Source organism: Tripterygium wilfordii, chromosome 15 (genome assembly GCF_013401445.1).
Source record: "Tripterygium wilfordii isolate XIE 37 chromosome 15, ASM1340144v1, whole genome shotgun sequence".
Classification (NCBI taxonomy): domain Eukaryota; kingdom Viridiplantae; phylum Streptophyta; class Magnoliopsida; order Celastrales; family Celastraceae; genus Tripterygium; species Tripterygium wilfordii.
Window position 1 is genome coordinate 4,671,374 of NC_052246.1, and position 22,643 is coordinate 4,694,016.

At 36.0% G+C, this 22,643-nt stretch overlaps 3 protein-coding genes across 3 annotated transcripts; 1 reads left to right on the top strand and 2 right to left on the bottom strand.

Moving 5' to 3' along the window:
• Window positions 1-8,502: 8,502 nt before the first annotated feature.
• On the bottom strand, window positions 8,503-12,820 carry LOC120016033 (inositol phosphorylceramide glucuronosyltransferase 1-like). Its single transcript, XM_038868603.1, has 10 exons — window positions 12,462-12,820; window positions 12,085-12,205; window positions 11,475-11,660; window positions 10,771-10,934; window positions 10,308-10,415; window positions 9,903-10,040; window positions 9,674-9,811; window positions 9,187-9,472; window positions 8,963-9,086; window positions 8,503-8,813 (listed from the first exon to the last, which is right to left on the bottom strand). Exons 1-10 carry the CDS (start codon window positions 12,705-12,707, stop codon window positions 8,669-8,671), a joined length of 1,656 nt encoding a protein of 551 aa, XP_038724531.1. The 5' UTR covers window positions 12,708-12,820; the 3' UTR covers window positions 8,503-8,668.
• Window positions 12,821-14,801: 1,981 nt separating this feature from the next.
• LOC120016539 (leucine-rich repeat receptor-like protein kinase PXL1) lies at window positions 14,802-18,479 on the top strand. The gene is made up of 2 exons (XM_038869363.1): window positions 14,802-17,780; window positions 17,923-18,479. The coding sequence occupies exons 1-2, from the start codon at window positions 15,128-15,130 to the stop codon at window positions 18,330-18,332; spliced, it is 3,063 nt and encodes a 1,020-aa protein (XP_038725291.1). The 5' UTR covers window positions 14,802-15,127; the 3' UTR covers window positions 18,333-18,479.
• A 2,445-nt stretch (window positions 18,480-20,924) lies between these two features.
• LOC120017248 (NAC domain-containing protein 2-like) lies at window positions 20,925-22,099 on the bottom strand. Its single transcript, XM_038870411.1, has one exon. The coding sequence runs from the start codon at window positions 22,016-22,018 to the stop codon at window positions 21,095-21,097; it is 924 nt and encodes a 307-aa protein (XP_038726339.1). The 5' UTR covers window positions 22,019-22,099; the 3' UTR covers window positions 20,925-21,094.
• Between the last annotated feature and the right edge of the window lie 544 nt (window positions 22,100-22,643).

Below are 22,643 nucleotides of genomic sequence, written 5' to 3' on the forward strand. Positions count from 1 at the left end.
CGCAACTGTTGCAACTCTCTTTGATGACAAAGTGAATACATTGATTCAGTCCGTATTCATTTTTTGTTTTTCTGTGTTTTACTTCATCTCTCAGATTGGTTACGAAATTATTTATATGTCTTCTTTATCGTAGCGTCAGGCTGCTTCCCGGAACGTTGGTCGAGTTCCTTTCTGTTTATACATCTATGCTGCTGGTGTTGCTAACTATAACAGATCTAGAGGGTGAACCTTGATCGGTAAAATTGCTCCTTTGCAATATATAAGCGCTGCAGGTTCAAATAAGATGCCAGAGTTTGTTGATGAAGGCAATGCTGGGCTTTGCAAATCACCTGAAGCAGCCAACCGACTGTTGATCATAATTGGATGTTCTCTTCAGCACACCCAGGCTTCTGGCATCCCTCAACTGTGTAGAGAGAGATGTAGTTTGCTCTAATTGTACCAGCCACTAAACCCTAACGAGTCATTTGGTTTCTAATCCAATAAGTGTGAGCGTAAGGCGAGCTTAAGGCGAGTGTGAGGTGAGTATGAGATGATTGTGAGATGAATATTACCATGTTTGGTATGAAATGAAGAGTGAGCATGAGTGTTAGAATTTTAATTGTACAATTGCTATATTACCCAATTTTTTGTACATAAAAATAAGAATAGATTAATTTAATGGTCGTGATTACTTCTTAATGAGAGGTATAATAGTCTTTTAAGTATCAAACTCATTCGCCAATCTCATCATTTTAGCGATCTTGATTAATCTTCATAAGGAGGGAATGAGGGTGAGATGAATTTGAGATTTTACCCTCCCAAACTCTATCAAACATGGGAATGAGTGATTCTCACCCTTGACTTGCCTCACTCTCTGCTCGCCTCATTCCCTCTCAAAATGCCAATCAAATGCAACGTAAAGGTCTAAACCATAGGCCATCTTTGACCCTCAAGGTCACTTTGTGCTTATAAAAAAAAATTTTAAAAAGAGAAATATTATGAATTGATCTCCCATGTTGAAAGCTCCCTTCAATTGTCATTTTCTAAACCCTAAAATCTTACTATGAAACTTGGGTGTCTTTTCTTTTTGCATCCAAACAAGTTTGAATCTAAAAGAAATTGATGGTGTGTTCGGTGCTAAGAGAAAATAATTTTATAGTGCATGTGCATGCCACGGTAGTCGGTAGGGTGGGACCAGGTTACTAGGATCTAGAATCTCCATTTTTGCTGACAGACCAACCACTAAATATGTTATTATCAGTTAACGTTTTGATTAATTTGTTCAATATATGTATACATATATATATGAGGTGAATGTAATAATATGATTGATTGACATGGAAAATAAGAATACAAGTGCTTTTAGTGCAAGAATAAAATAGTTACCAAGCAAATTAGGGGAAAAAATTAAAGAAAACAAAACGAAAAAAAGTTTTTGATTGAGTGAGTTTTCATATATTTTAGATAAAATATTGGTTCGAGTATGACCCCTCTCAACATTTGAACCATTCGCTGAAATGGTAAGGATGATATTTATCACTCTGATCATTAGTGTTCAAATTCCCGTCCCCCATCTTTTTAAAAAAAAAGACCCCTCTAAAAGGCAATTGGGGCAAAGGACACATTTTTAAAAAATTTGATCATGCAATGATTTTATTATAAAGTATATTATTATTATTAGGCCACTCTTGCACACTAATACTTTACCGTACAACATTTAACTTTTAGCGATTAATTAATCGGGTAGTGCAGATCAAAACTTCAATAAAGGATTAGCACTTGGAATTTACCCTATAATTAAATCATGTATAGGAAAAAAAAGGATACCCCACTGAACCAGTTGAAGACAATCAATCTATATATAGTATCCATGGGTGGCAGGTCTGTTGTAGTAACAACTACAGTAGACCCCACTATAGGTGATTTTGATCACAAATTTTTTTTATTTTATTTAAAAAAATTTATAGATGTGTAGTTTATGATTTAACGATATATTTTTTGTTCGCAACAAATATCAAATTTATCGCAATCTAGATACCGAATATTTTGAGTTTATATCCGACGATCTAAAATTGTTAAGCATTTTTCATATAGCATATGATTTTTCTTTTGAACAAAAAATATATCGTTGGATTCGTTAGACCATTAACTACACATCTATAATTTTTTCAAAATAAAATAAAAAAAATTTCACCCTCAAATAGGTATTACAACGGGGCCTGCTGTAATTTTATTACGGCAGACCCCCTGCACTCAGTGTCCATCCAATCAAATGTGTGTTTGACTTCTAAATTCACCTAATACATATTACTTTCTGTTTCTCTTGTTATTCATCCATTAGACTCTCCCCACTGTCTGTCTAGTGAAGGTAGCCTTTTTATGATTCATAATTTTCAAATGATATATATATATATATATACAACGTTATTTTTTAAAAGATTAAAAAAAAACTATTTTTTCAACTTGAATTTTGTTGAAATTGAAGAGTGAATGGAATCTTCCACTTTTTGGAGATGATGATCAGAAAATAAATATTGGTTTTAAAGTAATTGTAGGGTATGATATTGGTTATTTTATCGAACAATTTTTGAAGCATTTTGAGTTGTATTCCCATTCTGCCCTTAATATTTAGGGCCCGTTTGATAAGGATTTTTACAAACATTTATACTACTTATTAGTATAAATGCTAATATCCATTCAAACAACATTTTTCATGCACAAAGTCCGAGGCAATATCTGGAGCATTTTAAAGCCTTTTCAAAACGTTTCTATTTTGAACAATTTTTGCAGCATTTTGAGTTTTATTCCCATTCTGTCCTCAATATTGGTTGTTATCCCCATTTTACCCATTATCACACCGCTCTCATACAAATCGCGATTTCTTTCAACGTTGCCCTTTCTTCTACCAGCGCCGTACCTATGCGAGTCCAATCTCCAGCGAACCTTCGTGAGCCCGCCTATGCAGCGCCATCTTCACTAAGGGAGGTCTCCAGATCGTCTTCATCTTCTACATAAAATAAACCCATCCGAAGAGTGGACCTGAGCTTAAACCTCACTTGGTCATTGATTTGAACATAAGCCCCAACCCTGGATCGTCTTCCGCTTGGTTTTAAACCAAATCATGATCTTAAACAGGGTTGCAAACAAAGGGGTGGCTTCCCACTGTGAAACCACTTTTGATCGTCCTCATAATATATATTTTTTTTATTTATTCAAAATTTTGAAAATATCAAAACTGTTAATTTTAATTATTTATATTTATTTTTTAGATTATTTGTTATTTATTTTACTATTTATTTATATTTGTTATAATTAAAAGTTGAACCAAACATTAACAAGCATTCAGACAGCGTAGCTGTTATTAAGGGCCCGTTGGTTGGGCATTTTCACTAGCATTTATACTAGTATCTAGTATAAATGCTCCAAGATTGCCAAACAACAATTTTACGACACAAATTCCGAGGCATTTTATTCTAACATTTCTACTACTTTTTGAAATGCTCCATTTGAGAACAATTTCATATTTTTTGCCTAACTTTTTCCAATCTTGCCCCATGTATATTAATGATTTACTACATATACCCTTGTATGACCTAAATGTACGAAATCGAGTCTCACCTCCGCTAACCGTCTTGCTCGTACCGCAATATGTTCCACGCATGTGTGAATAGTATTATTAATAAAATCCTTCTCATTTAATTAATAAATAATGTATTAATTAAATTTAATTATCTTGGTAATTTATTAATTATTTTATAATTTATTATTATCTCCAATTAATTTAAATACATTCATTTATTTTATAAAATTTGTATGTTTGGATATGGCTATACAACTAAAATGTGTGTTACCCCTGTACGTAATTTATCCAATATGCTACACAACACAATGTTAACAGTAAAAGTTCAACCAAACACCTATCCAGCAATCAAACAGCATATCCGCTACTAAAATTGTCCAACATTTCTACTACCATCATTTCTACTGACATATCTGCTACTTTACAAATGCTCTACCAAACTAGCCCTAAAATTGTCCAGCATTTCTGTTAGCATATCTGCTACTTTCAATATGTTTTACCAAACTGGGCCATATATACGGGTCTGTTTGGTAAAGCTTTTTTACAAGCATTTATACTACTTGCTAGTATAAATACTAATACCTATCCAAACAACATTTTTCATGCACAAAATCCGAGGCAATATCTGAAGCATTTTAAAGCCTTTTCAAAATGCTCCTATTTTGTTTAGCTATTGGATTCACATTGAAGCATGTCATGTAATATAAAAATTCTCAAGGGACATATTTTTCTTTCTGTTTTAAGTGTCCTTTCTCTCCTTGGTATCTTTTTTTTTCCCCTTCTTTGTGTCTCCCTTTGTCACTATCAAAACCTCCTTTCCAACCAATAAATACATCACATATAGGAAATTAATTATATATACTTGTCAATTCATCTTTTGGAAAAAATAATCAACAACATGAATCTAACCCCACCACCTTAATTAATTATTTTTTGCTCCAACATTATATATATATATATTTAGGCTTTTGTGAGGATGATTGTGTTGCATTTTCTTCCTATATATATAATCATGTTTTGTTAGGCTATGGAAATTTGGATTTTGTTCAAATTATTGTTTAAAAAAAAATCATCTAACTACCACAAAAATTTTAAGTTTGCATTAATACCCAAGTATTTATTATTTTCAAACAAACAATATGATGATCTCCTTATTTATATATATATACCAAGAATTCTCTTATGCGGACACCCACAAGTTATATTAACTTACGCACCTCAATCTCACCGTTGATTTGAAACATATGGGACCCAAAGAAGTGGGTCACACTTGTCATTTCACTTTTAAAAACACTTAAAAAGTGGAGTGCGCAAGTTATTAAGTTGCGGACATCCAAATAAGAGAATTTCTATATATATAGTAGTTTTCAGATAAGGACTACCTCATATAACTTATATGAGAACTTTTAATCTCAACAATTGGATTCATTCAATGGTTGAGATTAAAAATAATACATTACTAAAATACCCTCATCTCTAACTTCATTCTCAACTCCCATAAACAAATAACAACCATCCGTTTTCCTCGATTGCCGCACCTCCATCACGCCCACACCTAAGACCTAGCAGCATCTCCCTATTGCCGTCGTCCCTGCACAGCCGCCACCACACAAATCACCGTCTTTTGATCGATACAAACAAACAGAACTGGGTGTTTTAGGCCTTCATTTTGCTCCTCGATTTCCGCGTCCATCACGCCCACACTAAGCCTTGGTTGTATACAAAGTTACAAGCTGTTGCCTGAACAATGCTCCTGCCTTGAAATTAGACTCACTTTGGCTGCTGGATTGCTGGTTTTGAACTTCTTGGCCATGGCTTCTCACCCAAAATAAGGCCTATCTCTGAATCAACCATGACTAGTACATAAAACCTATCCTCTGTGCCATATTTAACATTGGAGAGATCCCATAAGACTTTGATCTTCAAAGAAGTATCGGATTCGATCATTTTGATTACTTTCTTCTTTCTGAGGGTATTTTAGTAATGTATTACTTTTAATCTCAACCATTGGATGAATCTAATTGTTGAGGCTAAAAGTTCTCATATAAGTTATATGAGGGAATCCTCATCTGAAAACTACTATATATGTGTGTGTGAGTGTGTGATCATTAATAATTTTACTATTTTCTTGAAGACAAAGATTAAGATGGGGTTCACCTTAGATTCCCACTCAATTTTCTTTTAAATAATTGCTTTATAATTATATATACTAATACAAAAGGAAGAAAACATATGTGGTAGGCCTATATTATACTTTTCTCTTATTTTAAGTTTTTAATCCTTGTTTGATCCGCCTTCCATTCAAGAAGTAAGAACTCCTCACCTTTATGTTTGTATATATATGTATACACATATCTAGATATATCAGCCAATACTTTCAACTCTAGAATCTTCACAAATCCTTGCCTGCTTCTCTTCTCTTCTTGTTTCTTCTTTTCTACTTTTATTTTATTTCTTGTTGGATACAACTCTTTTTGGGTATATTCAAGGAATCAAGAGGAGGAGATAGATCATGGAAGTACTTGTGATGTTAAAAGGAAGATTTAGTTATAAGTTGCAGGGTCTTATAATTGAAGAATTTCTGTTGGAGCCATGGCCTATTTTTCCTCAACAAAGATGGTGATGATCTGGAGGCAATAATGTTAACCCCTCTAGGCAAGTCTGATTCTTGGCTTTCACCCTCCCATATTTGTGTTCAATATATTAATTTTGGTTGCTGAGAAAATGAAGGTAATATATATATATATATATCTTCTGTGTGCTATGTCTTTTGGGCACTCAATAATTCTCTCTATTTTAGTGCTTCTGTGCTCCAAATTAAGTTGTAATACAAACTTCTTCTTCTTCTGGTTTTTTTTTTTTTACTTGGATTAAATATTGCATGAACATTGAACATCTCACTCTTTGGACTTTGTTTATCAAACCCAAGTCTCTTATTTTGCATTGCCACATTTTATTCTTATATTCTTTCTCAAACCCAAGTCTATATTGCCCCCTTTCTTTCTTTTTTTAATATCAACAATTTTCAAATCCAAAATTGTAGGTTGAGAACAAGAGAGGGAGAGGACTTGTTCTCATTGATCTAGTGATTCAATAGTGCTTATAATCCCAATTAATGAAGTAACTAGGGTTACTTTGCTCAATAAATAATAGGCAGTTCCAACATTTTTGTGTTTCTACAATTCATATGTAAAGCAATTATATACCAGAATAGAGAGAGAGAGAGAGAGAGAGAGAGAAGAAGAAACATGTACACTATGGATCTTCAAACAAAGTTCCTTCTTGTTAGTTTCAAATTAACTTTTTATTCACTTTAGATATATATATATATATATATATAAGGGTTTTGAAGGTTTTGATGTTTGTTTTAAGTAAGCTTGGCAGGGGCTTGTGTTAGCTAGATTAAGTAATGGGATGAGAAGCAAAATTGGAGATCGATCTAGGGCTCCAAATATCTTGGAAGAAATGTCTTCTTGTGTGTGGATCATGAACATATATACTAAATTGTAGTCTTAATTAGGATGGTTGTGTCTGAGTGGATGTGGATTGGTGTTTGAGTTTCAGTATCTATCAACTTCTCATTTTGGTTTAAGTTGTCATCAACACAAACCAGCTTCAACAACATGAAGAAATTTAACATGGAATGTGCTTTTCTTTTAGAATCTTTTGTCAACTAGCATGGATACTTCAGTCCAAACTCCTAATTATTATTTTCAATGTAAAAAAAGGTGAATTAATAATGAATAATAATAATTTGTGGAATCTTGGTTCTGCAACTTCATGGGGAAAAAAAAAAAAAAGGAGAAAGGAGAAAGGAGAATCAATATATATTGGCCAGCAGCCATCACCACTAGGATAAGGATTGAATCACTAAAGTACACAGCTTCTATATCATTACCTTTTTTTAAAAAAACTTTAAAATTAATTTGAGTTGTCAATTAGCAATTTTCCATTGGTTAATGACTCATCAAGCAAATTTAATCATTGATAATTGGTGGATTAGTACAAAGATGTCATTATATCTATACTTAATCATGATTAAACAAACTATATGATATTTATTGTTGCTCTCCCTCTTTTAATAATATCCACTAAAAATTTTGACTTTGGTAACTTCGTTCAATGTGGCAAAGTTGGTCCCTGTTTTTGGATCTTTGCCTCTAGAGTGGACATGGCTTTGTTGGCATGTATTTTTTTTTTAAATGGGAAGGGGATTCAAATTTTAATCATCAAAGTGATACACATCATCTTATCACGCCAACTAATAACTCGTGTGTTGTTGGCATGTATTTACATCCAACTTGTATTAGCTTAAACAAATTCGATAGTATAATATAAAGTAATTCTCCAGCAAGGGTCTTTATTTTGTTAAAATAAATACATATATTTTTAAGCCGTTGGATTTATGAATTGACTGAAAGTAAACCCTACACCCTAAAAATCAAAACCCTAAATGGTAGAATCCTAAACTCTATACCTAAATCCTAAAACTTAAACTCTAAACCCTAAATTTTATTTTTTTATGTTTTGAGTTTTTTCCCTGACATCTTAGAAGAGGTATTTATTTTAGCTCAAATAACTAAATAAGCATCCTTGCTGGAGAGTTTCTGGTTATTGGAGAGTCGGGACAAAACAACCCCAATAACCCGTTGAAGCTACGTGAGTAGACGTCGTCTTTTGTCCGTTTATGGCTTATGAAACAAAAACCAATCGCGAGAGTAGGAATAAAAAAGGGGACTCGCCGGGAGAAGGCCCAAAAAACTCTACTTTAGTATATAAGTAATACATATATATATATCTCCTATAATTGCTGTGGGTAACAAATGGAGGGTGTCTTGCTACCTACATTAATAATTTTGTTGAAACAAGAGGTGAATTGCAAGGTGAAGAACATAGATTAACGACCTCAAAAAATTTCTGAAAGAACATTACACCAAAACCTGTTGAAAGGAGGAAGAAAAAAAAGGGATTCTATTTTTTGTAAAAATGATACATAATATTTTACAGTTACAAATCTATTGTGAGCTCATTTATATGTTAACAAACCTTACAAGTTAAAAAGCAAAAATGCAGAAGTCTGGTCTTCATCACTTTCAGAGTTTCAGTCACCTAACAGCACACGAAACACATGCTTCTGGGTCGTGTTCTGTCTCGATCTTCAAGGCCTCTCAAGAATGATCGGATTGCAAGGTGCTCCGCAGCATATGTCTTGAACGATGCCAAAACTAGACCTCCGGCAACCATCAACCCTAACCTGTTTAAAGATAATGCGTCCATTTTTATAAACCAGTTTTCCTTTTCTGAGGATGGTATACAGCAACCCATGAAAAAAAATATGATATGTACTAACAAGAATCTTCACTCCAACAAGTCATATATACTCTGGTAAAAAAAAATAATTACCTAGGAAACAGAGCAGTTATCCCAAAAAGAAAAGGTAAAGATGGGGCAGCAACCGCCAAAAATGCCATCCCCAACCCATAGTACCATGTCGCAAGAGCGCAAGACGACACTTGCCGTTGATGACCTGAAACACATCAAAGGTTCATCCAGTAATTTAAATGTAAGACTAAATAATGCAATGCAGATTACCATAGATAAGATGAAAATAGAAATAGTAAGCAAACCTTTTCCAGAATCATAATCCAATGATTCAGGATCAGAGGAAGACAACCCTACTGGAACAGCCACTGTCTTTCCCCATCTGTAGGTGAAGTGTAGAAAAGCTCCAAATAAAACAAAGAAAATTGTGAACGTCCACTCATACATTAAGAGCAAACCAGTCCATGGCATCACTTGCCGAGGCACAATTGCAAGAGCAAAACCAATGGACACTGCAGCAGCTATGAAAGACACGAGTACAGAAATCCCACCCAAATAGAGAGGCACCTTTGACTGTATAGCAGTGGAGAACTGTTGACAGCACAACAACGAATTGTAACTTACCATACATGATTGTACTTATAATTAATTATAAAGACCACAAAAGTCATCCAGTACTGGGCAATTGAACATTCCAATAGGACAGCACAACATTTCATTCAAGAACTGGATCATAAAAACAATAAAAGGAAATGTTCTCATTCAATCTAAGAGAAGGTTAAAGGAATAAACCTGATGGTTGGGATTAATTGAAGACGATGAAGAAACCCCATTATAAGCAAGTGCTCCATTGGATCTAACTACATGGCTGAGGTGTCTAATATGGTCGCAAAATGAACTTCTACAAAATGAACCAAAGTACTCTCGGATCTGCATTGAATATATTTTTTCTTAGAAATCCAAATAACAGTCACATGCAAGTCAAATTCTAAGAAACTAAAATTATCCAGAAAATGCTAACCTGAATAGATGAGCGATAACAACAGAAAAGTACAGTGAAAAGTGGTATAAAGAAGAGGAATTTCACAACAAGCTCATCATTTGGATTGCTGCCCCCTCCAGTACCAGGAAGGGTATCCGCAAGCTGTTCCCTAACATTCTGCGGTATAAGAAATGAAACATATGTCATATAGCTGGAAGTTCACATATCAAACCCCTTTAACTAGCCGAAAATAATTCCATAACGAATCTCTAGCACATTACACGAAAGTAAAACAAACTTTCCTCCTCCCCTACCCACACCACAGAAAATTGCACAATATCACACCGAAAAAGAAAGATGAAATAAAGAAAGAGCGACAGGTAACAGTGGCTAAGAGATCAGAAAATCCAATAAATTATCAGGCAAAGAAGTAGAAGCAAGTACCTGCCAAACATCAACAGGTTTAAGAAGCCATGATGTCCACCAGTCCCAAGGTTTAAGGGGGCCAAGAGTATAATGAATGATACAGAGTTCATTCTCATCTACCATCCACTGCATAGACAACACATAACAAATAAGAACACCAAGTTCTCAAGAAAAAGGCAAAGAATGGAAAGAAGAACAATAAACCGAAGAATGGAAAGAAAATTACTAGAGGATGGGTAAGCCATCCTCCACTAAGTGAATTCAGCTCAAATTAAACGTAAGCGATTTGCAGGGTTATGTATTTCATGCTATTGTCGTTGATATGCTTCGCTTCCCTACCCTCAGACAAATGTGTTGCAAATAATTTCTGTATCTGGTCCTTGGCATTACGCACGGAGGGTAAGAAGCAACAGAGCAACATAACTAATAAGTCTGTAGAACTAAATCATCAAAATAAGGTGTACATCGGTAATATTTATACCTTGTTAGCAAGCATGTACAGACCAACATCTGCATTATATAGAGTGGAAAGTCGCTGCATTTCAGGAACAGGCTTAGATTTTACCACCTCCAGGGGTATATTTGGCTCGAAAACATGTGCATTAGGAAAGTCAGAATAATATGAGTTCAGAAAACCCTGATCTCCTGTGATTATAGCAGAGCATCAGAAAGGAATTGTAATAAAGGCAAAAACCAATAAGACTGCAGTCCTCCAGCCAAATGTATGAAAAAGCGGCTAAGGAAACAAATATGTTACAATGTACACACACCAGAAAGTCCAAAGTTAGTTACGGTAAACCATTGCATCAGAATGCCATGTGCTGTACTTATGTAATTTAAAGATGCAAAAGTTGGCTTTTTATGCAAAATAAGTAAATACTATGATTGGCAAGCATACAGAAAATAATCTTGTTTGGACATAATAGAGGCACTGATGCTGATAACAAATACATAGCTGCTTGAACATTCAACATTCCATAAGAAGAATTCCCAAACCATTACTTCTACTAGAATTAGAAACCATAGCAAGAACAATCAGTTTTTTCTTCATGAAATAAAAGCAAAGGCACAGAGATTAGACTTTTAGAAAATCCCAATCACATTACATGAAGGAGAGCATCAAAACTCATATAAAAGATATTAACACATGATGACAGCCATAAATAACACAAGAAAATGCTTTACCTCCAGTATAAGAAGGCAAAGTAGTCACTTTGCTCATCATGTCATTGAAAACTTTTTCAGATGGTTCAACCACCATGACTCCTGAATTCAGTCTCTCCGAATGCTTCAAGTTAGCACAGAATTTTCCACATTTAAATAAATCCTCTACATTTTTTACCACAATTGTATCCGCATCAAGATACACAACTGCAAAAACAAAATTCAAGGAACGTGATCCACAATAGCAGTATCCTGAGCAACAATACATATACCATAAAGGAAAGACCAGTAAAACCTCAAATTGATAGAGGTGAGTATTGCCAAGTTTAATTTGCGAGAGAAAAATGTAAGATCCAAGCATCCAAACCTAGAGTAGACATAATATGCATGTGCAAAATAAGAAAACTGATTTGCAGATGAGCTCAGTTAGCTCATAAATGCTCTACATAAATGATTATTTTATATTTTGGGAAACCACAACAATTAACATACAACACCTCACTAGCCTCCAGTGATAAGAAGAACGAAAAGATGTGATAGTTTTTGTCTTCAGACGGAATAGTATCCTAATGCAAAACTAAATACATAAATTTGAAGCCATTGCAAGTGATTATAGAAGCTGGAATTGTACCTTTCTTGTAGTTGGTCATGTTAAAAATTTTTAGTTTGGTGTAGACACCCCAAAACCTCTTCGGACGCACTTGATTGGGGTTCGCCAACAGACTAATCTTCTCTACTAACCATCCATCAGCCTGGAAGAACATTGTACAAATTACAAACCAAGACAACACGATGGATATTCAAAAAAGAAAGTTCCAAAGTAATAATAATTGAACTCCACTACTCTCTCCACTCAATAGATTCATCAAAATGGATTTATTAACAGTGACAAAAAAAATTCCAAAATTTTATATCAAATTTCCTCAGCGAAAACTTCCTAATTCGGAAATTACGCATTAATTGAGTTCATGGAAACCTAAAATAACAAACGAATGGTTGTTTACGCACCTTGAGAAGCTTCTTGGCGTAATCCGAGACGCCATCGGAGACGAGAACCACCATGTCCTTCTTCGATCCGGTGTTGCGTATTGATTTCCCCAGAACCCTGACTCCCAATAAGAACTCATCTCCGTACAGAAGCGTCACATACGCCTCGTCCGTCGACTTCGACGATCCAAGCGAAGCTGCCGTAGTAATTCCAGTCGAGACCAGCAAAACTACCAGTAGCAAAAACCAAAACTTGCGTATTTTCATAATTAACCAAACGGATATCCTGGTTTTCCGATGCCGATTTTCTCGAGAAAATGAGGAATCCCGGATCTTTTAATAATACCGCAACCGCATAATCACTAGTTATGCGAGAGGATCAGCCTTATTCACCCATAGACGGAAGATTTAGCAAGGGAGGGATAAGAAAAAAAAAAAAAACAGTAATTTACTTATAATAATGATTAAATAAAATTTAAGGGGTAAACATGAAAATAAAAATTAGATACTTTACCTCGCTCTGCAATCGAGGAGATGTTAAATGTTACTTTTTGATAACTGACAAATAGATCATGTTACAACTTTATCATTCACATACGGAGATGTTCTTTGATCAAATTTTGCTGCGATTCGTTCGATCAACATGCTAATCGAAACAAGTAAGGATGGTAGAAAATGAAACTACACCTTCATTATGCTCTACTAAACTCTTCCCTCCCATTCAATCCGGATGGAATGCTTAGCTCCCATTCTCACTTAACCTCTCTACTTAACTCTTAAAAATGTTAAGCAAAGCCCTCTGAAGTTGGGTGTAGTGGCATAAAGAGACTAGGCAAGTTAGGACACCACCACCAAAGGAAGGACAACAGAGACAACATCCAAACCATTTTTCTCCCCAAAATCCAATGCTGTCTTCTACTCTTCTCTGTTAAAGAGTCTTAGAAATTGAGTAAGAAGAGCTTGTATACTTGAATCTTCTACAACAAGTCTCAATATCACTCCATGTCTCTTCATTCATCATATCAAGACCTTAGACCTCCATCATTGACCATAATTACTGGTGCACTTGAAGTGTAAACGATGATGCTCTCGTGTTTTTCATTCATCCACACCCTTAAAAAGTAGTGTGTATTTTAAGTGCACAATTTAACAATAGTATATTAGATGTCATATATACTCTATGGGCTTGGTGATAGCTGGATCTTGGGCTGTCATGTATGAGAGCTACAAAGCCTACAACGCTGGATTAAATGGGCCCAATTCAAGCCTGATTGAAATGAGGTCCCACTATATAAAAAAGAGGCCAGGCCCAAGTTAATAAGATTGCCAAAATAATTTGCAACTGGTGATTGGGAAATAATACTGTATTTGGAAGTTGAACCCCAACCACCAAGTATCTCATGTGCACTCCACAATCAGGATTACCCATCATAACACCCATGATGATGAAATGATTGAGTTGCTTTGGAATAAAGCCATGTGGGGACAACAACTGTTGTATCCCCACCCCTCTATTTCATATATACATACACTATAATATATATATACACACACATGTAAGTAACCAAAACATGACAAGGCAATTTTAGGGAATGTCCCCACAAATAATGGGGCACTTGGGTTGGGTTGGGTTAGTCCACTCCCAAGGAAGCTGCCCTTTGCACTTGCACATGGCCTCCAGCCTTGATTTATTATACAACATCTATTAATTAATTTTCTTAATTTATAATAAAATCGTTGTGCTACTTGAAAAAAAAAAATTTGTGAACAATTTTCCTTTGGGACCTACCCTTTATCTCCCTCATGAAAAGTTCCAAGTCCATTGTTTTTTATATCTTAACATGGAGAGATACTCTTGTACCAAATCAATCATGTTATGTGAAATTAAAAAACTTTAGCCATGATGAGCCTCTTCAAGGTACAATTTTTTTTTTAAAATTATTGCTTAAATGAATTATGAAAGTTGAATTGTTATATTAACAGAAGCACTCTGGGATTGACGCAGTGCGAAAGTATGAATCGATTGATTGGTTCACGATTAAGTCAACATAATTTGAAATCCATCAAGAAAATTGAGAGAACTAAAAAAACGTAAATTTATTTTATTTTATTTCAAAAATTTAAAGATTACTTAGTCCGACGACTTATAACCCTATAAATACTAAAATTATAAAACTCTTACATATATATGAAATTACCAAAAAAAAAACTAATAATAAAATTAGAAATATTAATTTGATTAGAATTTCTATTAACAAATAAAAATAAAACCCTTAATAACATAATAATAAAAATAAAAATTCCTAATAATTAAGTAATAATACCAAACGTGTCCTACATCAGGGATGGTAAAAGAAGTTGAAGAGATTTTACTAGTTTAACTCCCACTTGGGTTGACCAAGATCAATAATGCAAGTGTAGAAGAATATTATCACTTAATCAGTTGAAACTGAAACACATACTCTCCATGTTTTATTGTCTGGGAGATTCTAATAACTCCAAAGCTTGACAGTCACTGGTTAGAGATGATTAGCTGTTGCATATCCCAAGAACCCACGAATCCCTAATAAACTAATCTCCTTCTGCAGATGCTTCCAAGGCATATAAACACATTCCAACCCCTTTATTTCCTTCCACAAGACCCAAAAATGGCACCCAATTAGTGGTAACAGAGAAGAACAAACAGAATGTATAGCAACAAAATGAAAACCCTTTTGTTGTTCTACTGTTGCATTGGTTTCTCTCTTGTTCTTGCTCAAAATGTGCCAAATGATGAATTGTCAACTTTGCTGTCGATAAAGTCCAGCATTGTCGATCCCTCAAATCGACTCAGAGACTGGAAAATGCCAAGCAATGCAGCAGATGATCATAGTTTTGTCCATTGTAATTGGACTGGAGTTTGGTGCAACTCCAATGGCCTGGTGGAGAAGCTTGACGTCTCCAACATGAATCTCAGTGGAAGTTTATCTGAACACATTGAAGGCTTACGCAGTCTTTCTTCTCTCAACATTTGCTGCAATGGGTTTGCTTCTTCATTGCCAAAATCCCTGTCGAATTTGACGTTCCTAAAGAGCATTGATGTGAGTCAAAACAACTTCATTGGCAGCTTCCCATCTGGTTTTGGAAGAGCATCAGGACTGACTTCAGTTAACGCGTCGAGCAACAATTTCTCAGGCTTCCTGCCTGATGATCTTGGCAATGCAACAGCACTGGAAAGCCTTGATTTTCGAGGGGGCTTCATTGAAGGTTCGATTCCTTCCTCTTTCAGGAATCTGCAGAAACTGAAGTTTCTCGGCCTTTCGGGTAACAATCTGAAAGGGAAGATTTCAAAAGAGCTTGGCCAAATATCTTCCTTGGAGATTATAATCCTTGGTTATAATGAATTCGAAGGAGAAATACCAGCAGAGATCGGAAATCTCACCAATTTGCAGTATCTTGACTTGGCAGTTGGCAGTCTCAGTGGTCAGATTCCAGCTGAACTGGGAAAACTGAAACAGCTTAATACAGTCTATCTGTATCAGAACAATTTTACAGGAAAAATTCCACCAGAACTCAGCAATGCTATATCATTAATGTTCTTGGATCTTTCGGACAATCAGATCACAGGGGAAATTCCAGTAGAGCTAGCAGAGTTGAAGAACTTACAACTTCTGAATTTGATGCGCAATCAACTAACTGGAACAATTCCAGACAAGTTTGGTCAGATGAACAAACTTGAGGTGCTTGAGCTATGGAAGAATTCTTTGACGGGTCCTTTGCCAACGAATCTGGGACAAAATTCACCCTTGCAGTGGTTGGATGTATCGTCGAATTCCTTGTCAGGTGAGATACCTCCAGGTTTGTGTTATTCTGGCAATCTTACTAAGCTCATTCTCTTCAACAATACCTTCTCTGGTCCAATTCCTATCAGCCTCTCGACTTGTAAGTCATTAGTTCGTGTAAGGATGCAGAACAATCTCATTTACGGGACAATCCCAGTTGGCTTGGGAAGTCTCCCAGTGCTTCAAAGACTGGAATTGGCAAACAACAGTCTCACTGGTCAAATACCAGATGATATCGGCTTGTCAACGTCACTTTCTTTCATTGATTTCTCCAAAAATCATCTCGAGTCATCTCTTCCTTACAACATTCTTTCCATTCCTAATCTTCAAATCTTCATTGCCTCCAATAACAACTTAGGAGGCAAAATCCCAACCCAGTTCCAAGACTATCCATCGCTTTCATTACTTGACCTTTCAAGCAATCATTTTAGTGGGAAAATTCCAGAGAGTATAGCTTCATGTGAAAAGCTGGTGAATCTAAACCTTCAGAACAACCAATTAATTGGTGAAATCCCCAAAGCATTAGCAACAATGCCCACATTAGCAATTCTTGACCTGTCAAACAATTCTCTGGTAAGTCAGATTCCACAGAACTTAGGAACCTCACCGGCCTTGGAAATGCTCAACCTGTCTTACAACAAGCTTGAAGGTCCAGTTCCCTCCAATGGGATGCTAGCGACAATAAATCCAAATGACCTTGCTGGCAATGCTGGCCTTTGCGGGGGTATACTTTCACCATGCTACCAGAATTACTCCACTAAATCAAGACAGCAAGAGAATACCCATATCAATCACATCCTCATCGGATTCATTGTTGGAATCTCGGTAATATTCTCATTAGGCATCGCATTGTTCACTGGGAGATTGCTATACAATAGATGGGATTTGTACAACAGCTTTGTCTATGATTGGTTTAAGCAAAACAATAAAGAATGGCCCTGGAGACTGGTAGCATTCCAAAGGGTCAGCTTCACAAGCAGTGACATACTGGCTTGCATAAAGGAATCAAATATCATTGGCATGGGAGGAACGGGGATTGTCTACAAAGCAGAAGTCCATCGACCACACATGGTTGTTGCAGTAAAGAAGTTAAGGAGAACAGAACCTGATATTGAAAATGGAGATGATCTATTCGGAGAGGTGAGTCTCCTGGGGAAACTTCGACATAGGAACATTGTTCGGCTGTTAGGGTATCTTCACAATGAATCAGAAGTAATGATGGTATACGAGTACATGCCAAATGGGAATCTTGGAACAGCGTTGCATGGCAGAGAAGCTGGAAAGTTGTTGGTGGACTGGGTTTCAAGGTATAACATTGCAGTTGGTGTAGCACAAGGGCTGAACTACCTCCACCATGACTGCAATCCCCCAGTGATTCACAGGGATATCAAGTCCAACAACATACTTCTTGATGCAAATCTTGATGCCAGGATAGCAGACTTTGGGCTAGCGAGGATGATGCTTCATAAAAACCAGACGGTGTCAATGGTGGTAGGATCATATGGATATATAGCACCTGGTATGTCACAACTTTCACAATTATAGTTAGCTTCAAAATTTCCTGGAAACCAAGTTTTGCTAGAAAGTATCGGCCATATCTCTGCATTTCCTTTGATATTTTACTAACTGCAACTTATATTTTAAACTGTAACTTTTGACAGAATACGGATACACTTTGAAGGTTGACGAGAAGAGTGACATATATAGTTTTGGGGTTGTGCTTTTGGAACTTCTCACTGGTAAAATGCCCTTAGACCCTTCATTCGGAGAATCTACTGATATTGTTGAATGGGTCCGGAAGAAGATAAAAAACAAAAGAGCTTTAGAAGACGCTCTAGATACCAACATAGCAGGCCAATGCAAACATGTGCAGGAAGAAATGCTTATTGTCCTCCGGATTGCGATTCTTTGTACTGCAAAACTTCCCAAGGATAGACCTTCAATGAGAGACATTACAACAATGCTTGGAGAGGCAAAGCCAAGAAGGAAAAGCATATGCCACAATGGGGTACATAACAATAACAGAGAGAAGCAAATATTTAGCAACTCACCAGTTATAGGACTTCTGTAGGATAAATTTTTTCAGGCTGCTATTTTCTGCAATCCACTACCCTGTAAATCCCTCTTCCCACTACTCAGGTCCCACAAAGTTCATCCGCAAGTATCAAGACAATGAATGTTCACAAGATTTATGCGATGGGATGAATGAATTTTCAATGTTACAGCACTTGATCAATTTTATATCAAATAATGTAAAGTATGGGAGGATTATCCCTTAATTTCTCTAGCCTCGGCATTAATACTAATGCAATACTTACCACTAAGTTACAATTTACACCAAAAATTTTGAGATTTTGTTGAATCGATTTTCATTACTATTAGTAACTGCTACTACTCAAGAATTTCTCTTTGATCTTTACCTATTGAAATTCAAAACCAATGCAATTGCATGCTAAGTAACTTCAATTTGACGATTAAGGCTTTACTCTTCTTGTTCATGACTCGCTGACATAAGGGGACCCCCTCGCTGTAGCATAAACCCTACTTCAATAAGAGAGAACAGATATTGTACTCCAAAACTGAATATTTAAATAGAACGTCTAAACTATGGCAAATAAATCCAAGTACTTTACAATCAGTAACAGCAACAACACATACAGCATAAACAGAAAAATGTATCTGTTCTTCATCCTAAAATGAGTCCATGTAGCTTCACCAATCTAAGTGAATCATCAACCGTTAGTTCATGATAAAAAAATCCATTAATATCATTATCCACCAAAGCAGGAGCACTTTGAAATAAAAATTATATAAGGCAAAAATTCTAACCTCACTCAACCCTTGAATGGCTCCAGAGCGATCGACATTACTACTATCAGATTTAAAAGTGTCAAATAACCATGGAACCAGATCAGGTAAGTTGTCATCTCCCATTCCTCTAATAAGCGATCCAAAGGCCCTTGCTGCAACTGACCGAACTTCTGGAATTGGATCCACAAGAACCTATTAACATTTTCAATGCAAACAACAAGGGATAGTCTTATACAGAGCAAAATTTTGTCGCTTCAGCCAAATGTGCAGCTACAGTGAACCTATACCTCTTTCACTTCAGGAAGAAGCAACCCGATATAAGGGATCATATCCTTTGGTTCCATTACTAATAAACACATGTTTGTTTCAGCACTCCTCTCCCTCAGCCCTCTGTACTATTGGAACCAATAGCGCAAGCGAAGGAGCATCAATAGAATTAACAAAAGTTGTCTGCAACATACCCAATTACAATGCGAATTTAGAGCATTGAAGACTTCAATTTCATAATTCGAAGGAAAGGAAACAGTTATCTTTAAAATAAAAGATAATTATTCCCACTATTCTTACTTGGAGGAGAACAATAAGAGAATATTTTGTATAGTCATTGGAATCTGTAAGACACTAAGACCCATCAAAAGAGGGGGAACAAGAGAAGATTTTTTGGGTTTCTAATAACATTCCCAACCTAAGAGCAAGCATAAGACAGTTAAGCACAAAAGTAACTATGGAACAAGCTACAAAATAATTCACAAGGAATTATATACCCTGCTGAAGGGCAGTCTGCCATGCTGACTGGACTTTTGGATGTGTATCCGTCAATACCTTTGACAATAAAAGGAATGAATATTAAGGCCGTAGATCAGCTTCAATCAGTGAGTTTTGCTGTATTTTGTCCGAAGGTAATAAATAATGATCCACATAGATGTATATGCAATAATTAATCAAAGGCTCTTGCAAAATTAGAAAGGTAATATAAGAATCATATCTGTACGTTGTTAAACAATCATATTGAGTCATATGCAGCCGTTAAGAAAAGTAACATCTTTCTAAGAGCAATAATCCAAAAAAGCTCTGACATTTTTAAGAAGTAGGGGGGGACACACATACGATTCCAAAGATGAAAAGCTCAAATAGTTTTGACACACAATGCCGATGAATCATCAGCACAATAATAGTTCACAAAATGGAGCACTTGAAACACACAACAGTTTCATCCAACTAAGACTGAACTCAGAAGACAATTTACTTCTGCATACAACGATTTTACCAACCTATTCAGCAAATACTACGGAAATTTTCTACTTCAGTTGGCAATGTGGAATAGATTATCCATGAGCATGGATTCACAGTAATGGATAAATAATGACATTCTAAAGCCAACACAGCAGAACCCTCTCCCATCAAATGCAATGTGGGTGTCTTTGACAGCATTGCCTTGGAAGGATGCATGAAAAAAAGCTTTCAATAGCTGTTCTTGTGAACAAATTTGAGTACCCAAAAAGAAAACAAAATTGTGTTTTGCAGAATTGTTACTGAAAGTATGGCATGGGGTAGAATAATCTAGAAAAAACATGTTTGGCTGCAAGGAAATCCAGACATTATTAAGTGAAAAGTTGAATCAATTGAGACGACAAAAAAATAAATATGTTTCCTCGATTGTTTATAGAAATATGTCCAAATCAAAAGAGTTAATATAGAAAGAAAAAAAAAAAAAGCTTTACATATAAACAATGCTGTGTGCAAACAGAAACATGAACATTAAATCAGCAAGAAAGCCGCATAAAGAGAGAGATTTTTTTGGTTGCTACTAATTGCATAAAAGGAATTGAAACTAGGACAGCAATGAAACACATTTTTGGCAATAAACGCCAGAAATTCGATTTCTATTTTTAAAACACCACCGAAAGGTTGATACAATTGAGTGATTAGCATTTAATTGGTCTACCTAAGAAATCCTAACAGCTAACAAAAAATCAATAATTCTATGTTCAAGGAGTTTTCAGAACCAGACTTCCGCGTGATTTACAAGTCTTTGGGGTCGAGATCATTCAAACAGACCCACAGCTCTCCTTCATTATCAAATTCGAAGTATGGTGGTGCCTCTGCCTCTGCCCCTGAGGGTATCAAACTGGAGGTCTGCCTCTGCTCATCAATCTGCTCTGTCGCTACCCCAACTCCGCTGAATAAATACGACTGTAGCTCTGAGACTATCGAAGCAGAGGAAAGGGAAGAGGTTTCCATTGATTGTGTCTCTTCACCGAGTTGGGTGCCCTGGAACATGTGCGTCGGGCCAAAAAGATCAGAAAGGAGCAACCCATCAATCTGCTCTGCGGCCACCCCAACTCCGCCGTATAAGCAAGACTGTGCCTCTTCTGAGACTACCAAATCAGAAGAGGGGGAAGTGGTTTCCATGCATTGTCTCTTGGCAGAGGTCTCTTCATCAGTCGGAAAAGTAATTCTTCCTTTTCTTTTCTTCGTAACACAGACCGAATGTTTGGTCGAGATTAGGGTGTCGTGTCCGATTACACAAACAACCTTGTCGTCCAGTACGTATCCGCGTTCATCAACAGGAGCAAATTCGTGCATGGTCCACCGACCATGGTCATCGTGAGAACCTCTCTTTATCTTGAAATTAAAGTAGCGATCAACCCCAATTATGCTTCCGTATCGATCTTTAACATCAATGTTGTTCTGCCCCATCCAGGTGCCAGACCCGGCTCTTCTTTGAACCCGTTTTCCAATTTTCTTCAAATCACAGAATACATAAAAGACGGACTGCTCATTGTAATCAAAGAGAGTCCAAGGTTCATTACCGTACATGTCGACGTCTTGTACGAAAGAGCCGAAGAGTTCGCCCTTCTCCCTTCGTGGGAGATAATAGAGAAGGAGGTCCTCTGCAGTAGGATTGAAACGGAATCCAGGAGGAAAATTCTTGATGAAATTCATGGAAATTCTCTGAAAACTTTCTGACAGAATTCCAAGGAAGAAGAAAGCAAGAAGTGAATTCAAGCTCTCCGTTTTCCTAATTCATGCCTTTTGTTTCCCTAGTATGGACATATATATGTAATGTAAGTGAGTCGGTGAGCAATTAGGACCCTACGATCATGCATGTGATAAATCTGATCAAACGATTCTTTATTTTTAAGTTTGAAAAGTATAGACAAAAAATATAATAGAAAAATAATTTAAGCATAAATACACAAAATCAATAATTAATTTTTTTTTATAAAAGATTTAAACCCTAACCCTGCATTCCATGATAGCAAATATTACCTCTAAGGTTACATTAACAGCATAAGAATTTAAAAATACCAACTGAAAAATTACAAAATTGAATAACAAATATCGAACTAACAATGGACAATACGGAGATCGGGAGATGGATCCGAATAATTACAAGTTTTTTTGTTATATTCGAGGGAACTTTTAACTTAGCGTGCCATTTTGTGATGGTTGAGTTAGATTCAAACCTCGAGTCACTAACCCACTCTGACAACGAGAACAATTACCTAATCACCTTTTCTAGGGTTGTGCAAAACTCACATATGACCCGATCAGGCTAACCTGACCC

Bases quoted from the DNA above. Each gene is read 5' to 3' on its own strand.
- LOC120016539 (XM_038869363.1), top strand. From the start codon at position 15,128: ATGTATAGCAACAAAATGAAAACCCTTTTGTTGTTCTACTGTTGCATT. The intron at 17,781-17,922 runs GTATGTCACAAC...AACTTTTGACAG, and splicing joins ATATGGATATATAGCACCTG to AATACGGATACACTTTGAAG.
- LOC120016033 (XM_038868603.1), bottom strand. From the start codon at position 12,707: ATGAAAATACGCAAGTTTTGGTTTTTGCTACTGGTAGTTTTGCTGGTC. The intron at 9,812-9,902 runs GTTAGCATTTTC...TATTCAATGCAG, and splicing joins GTTATCGCTCATCTATTCAG to ATCCGAGAGTACTTTGGTTC. The intron at 8,814-8,962 runs GTAATTATTTTT...ATCTTTAAACAG, and splicing joins ATAACTGCTCTGTTTCCTAG to GTTAGGGTTGATGGTTGCCG.
- LOC120017248 (XM_038870411.1), bottom strand. From the start codon at position 22,018: ATGAATTTCATCAAGAATTTTCCTCCTGGATTCCGTTTCAATCCTACT.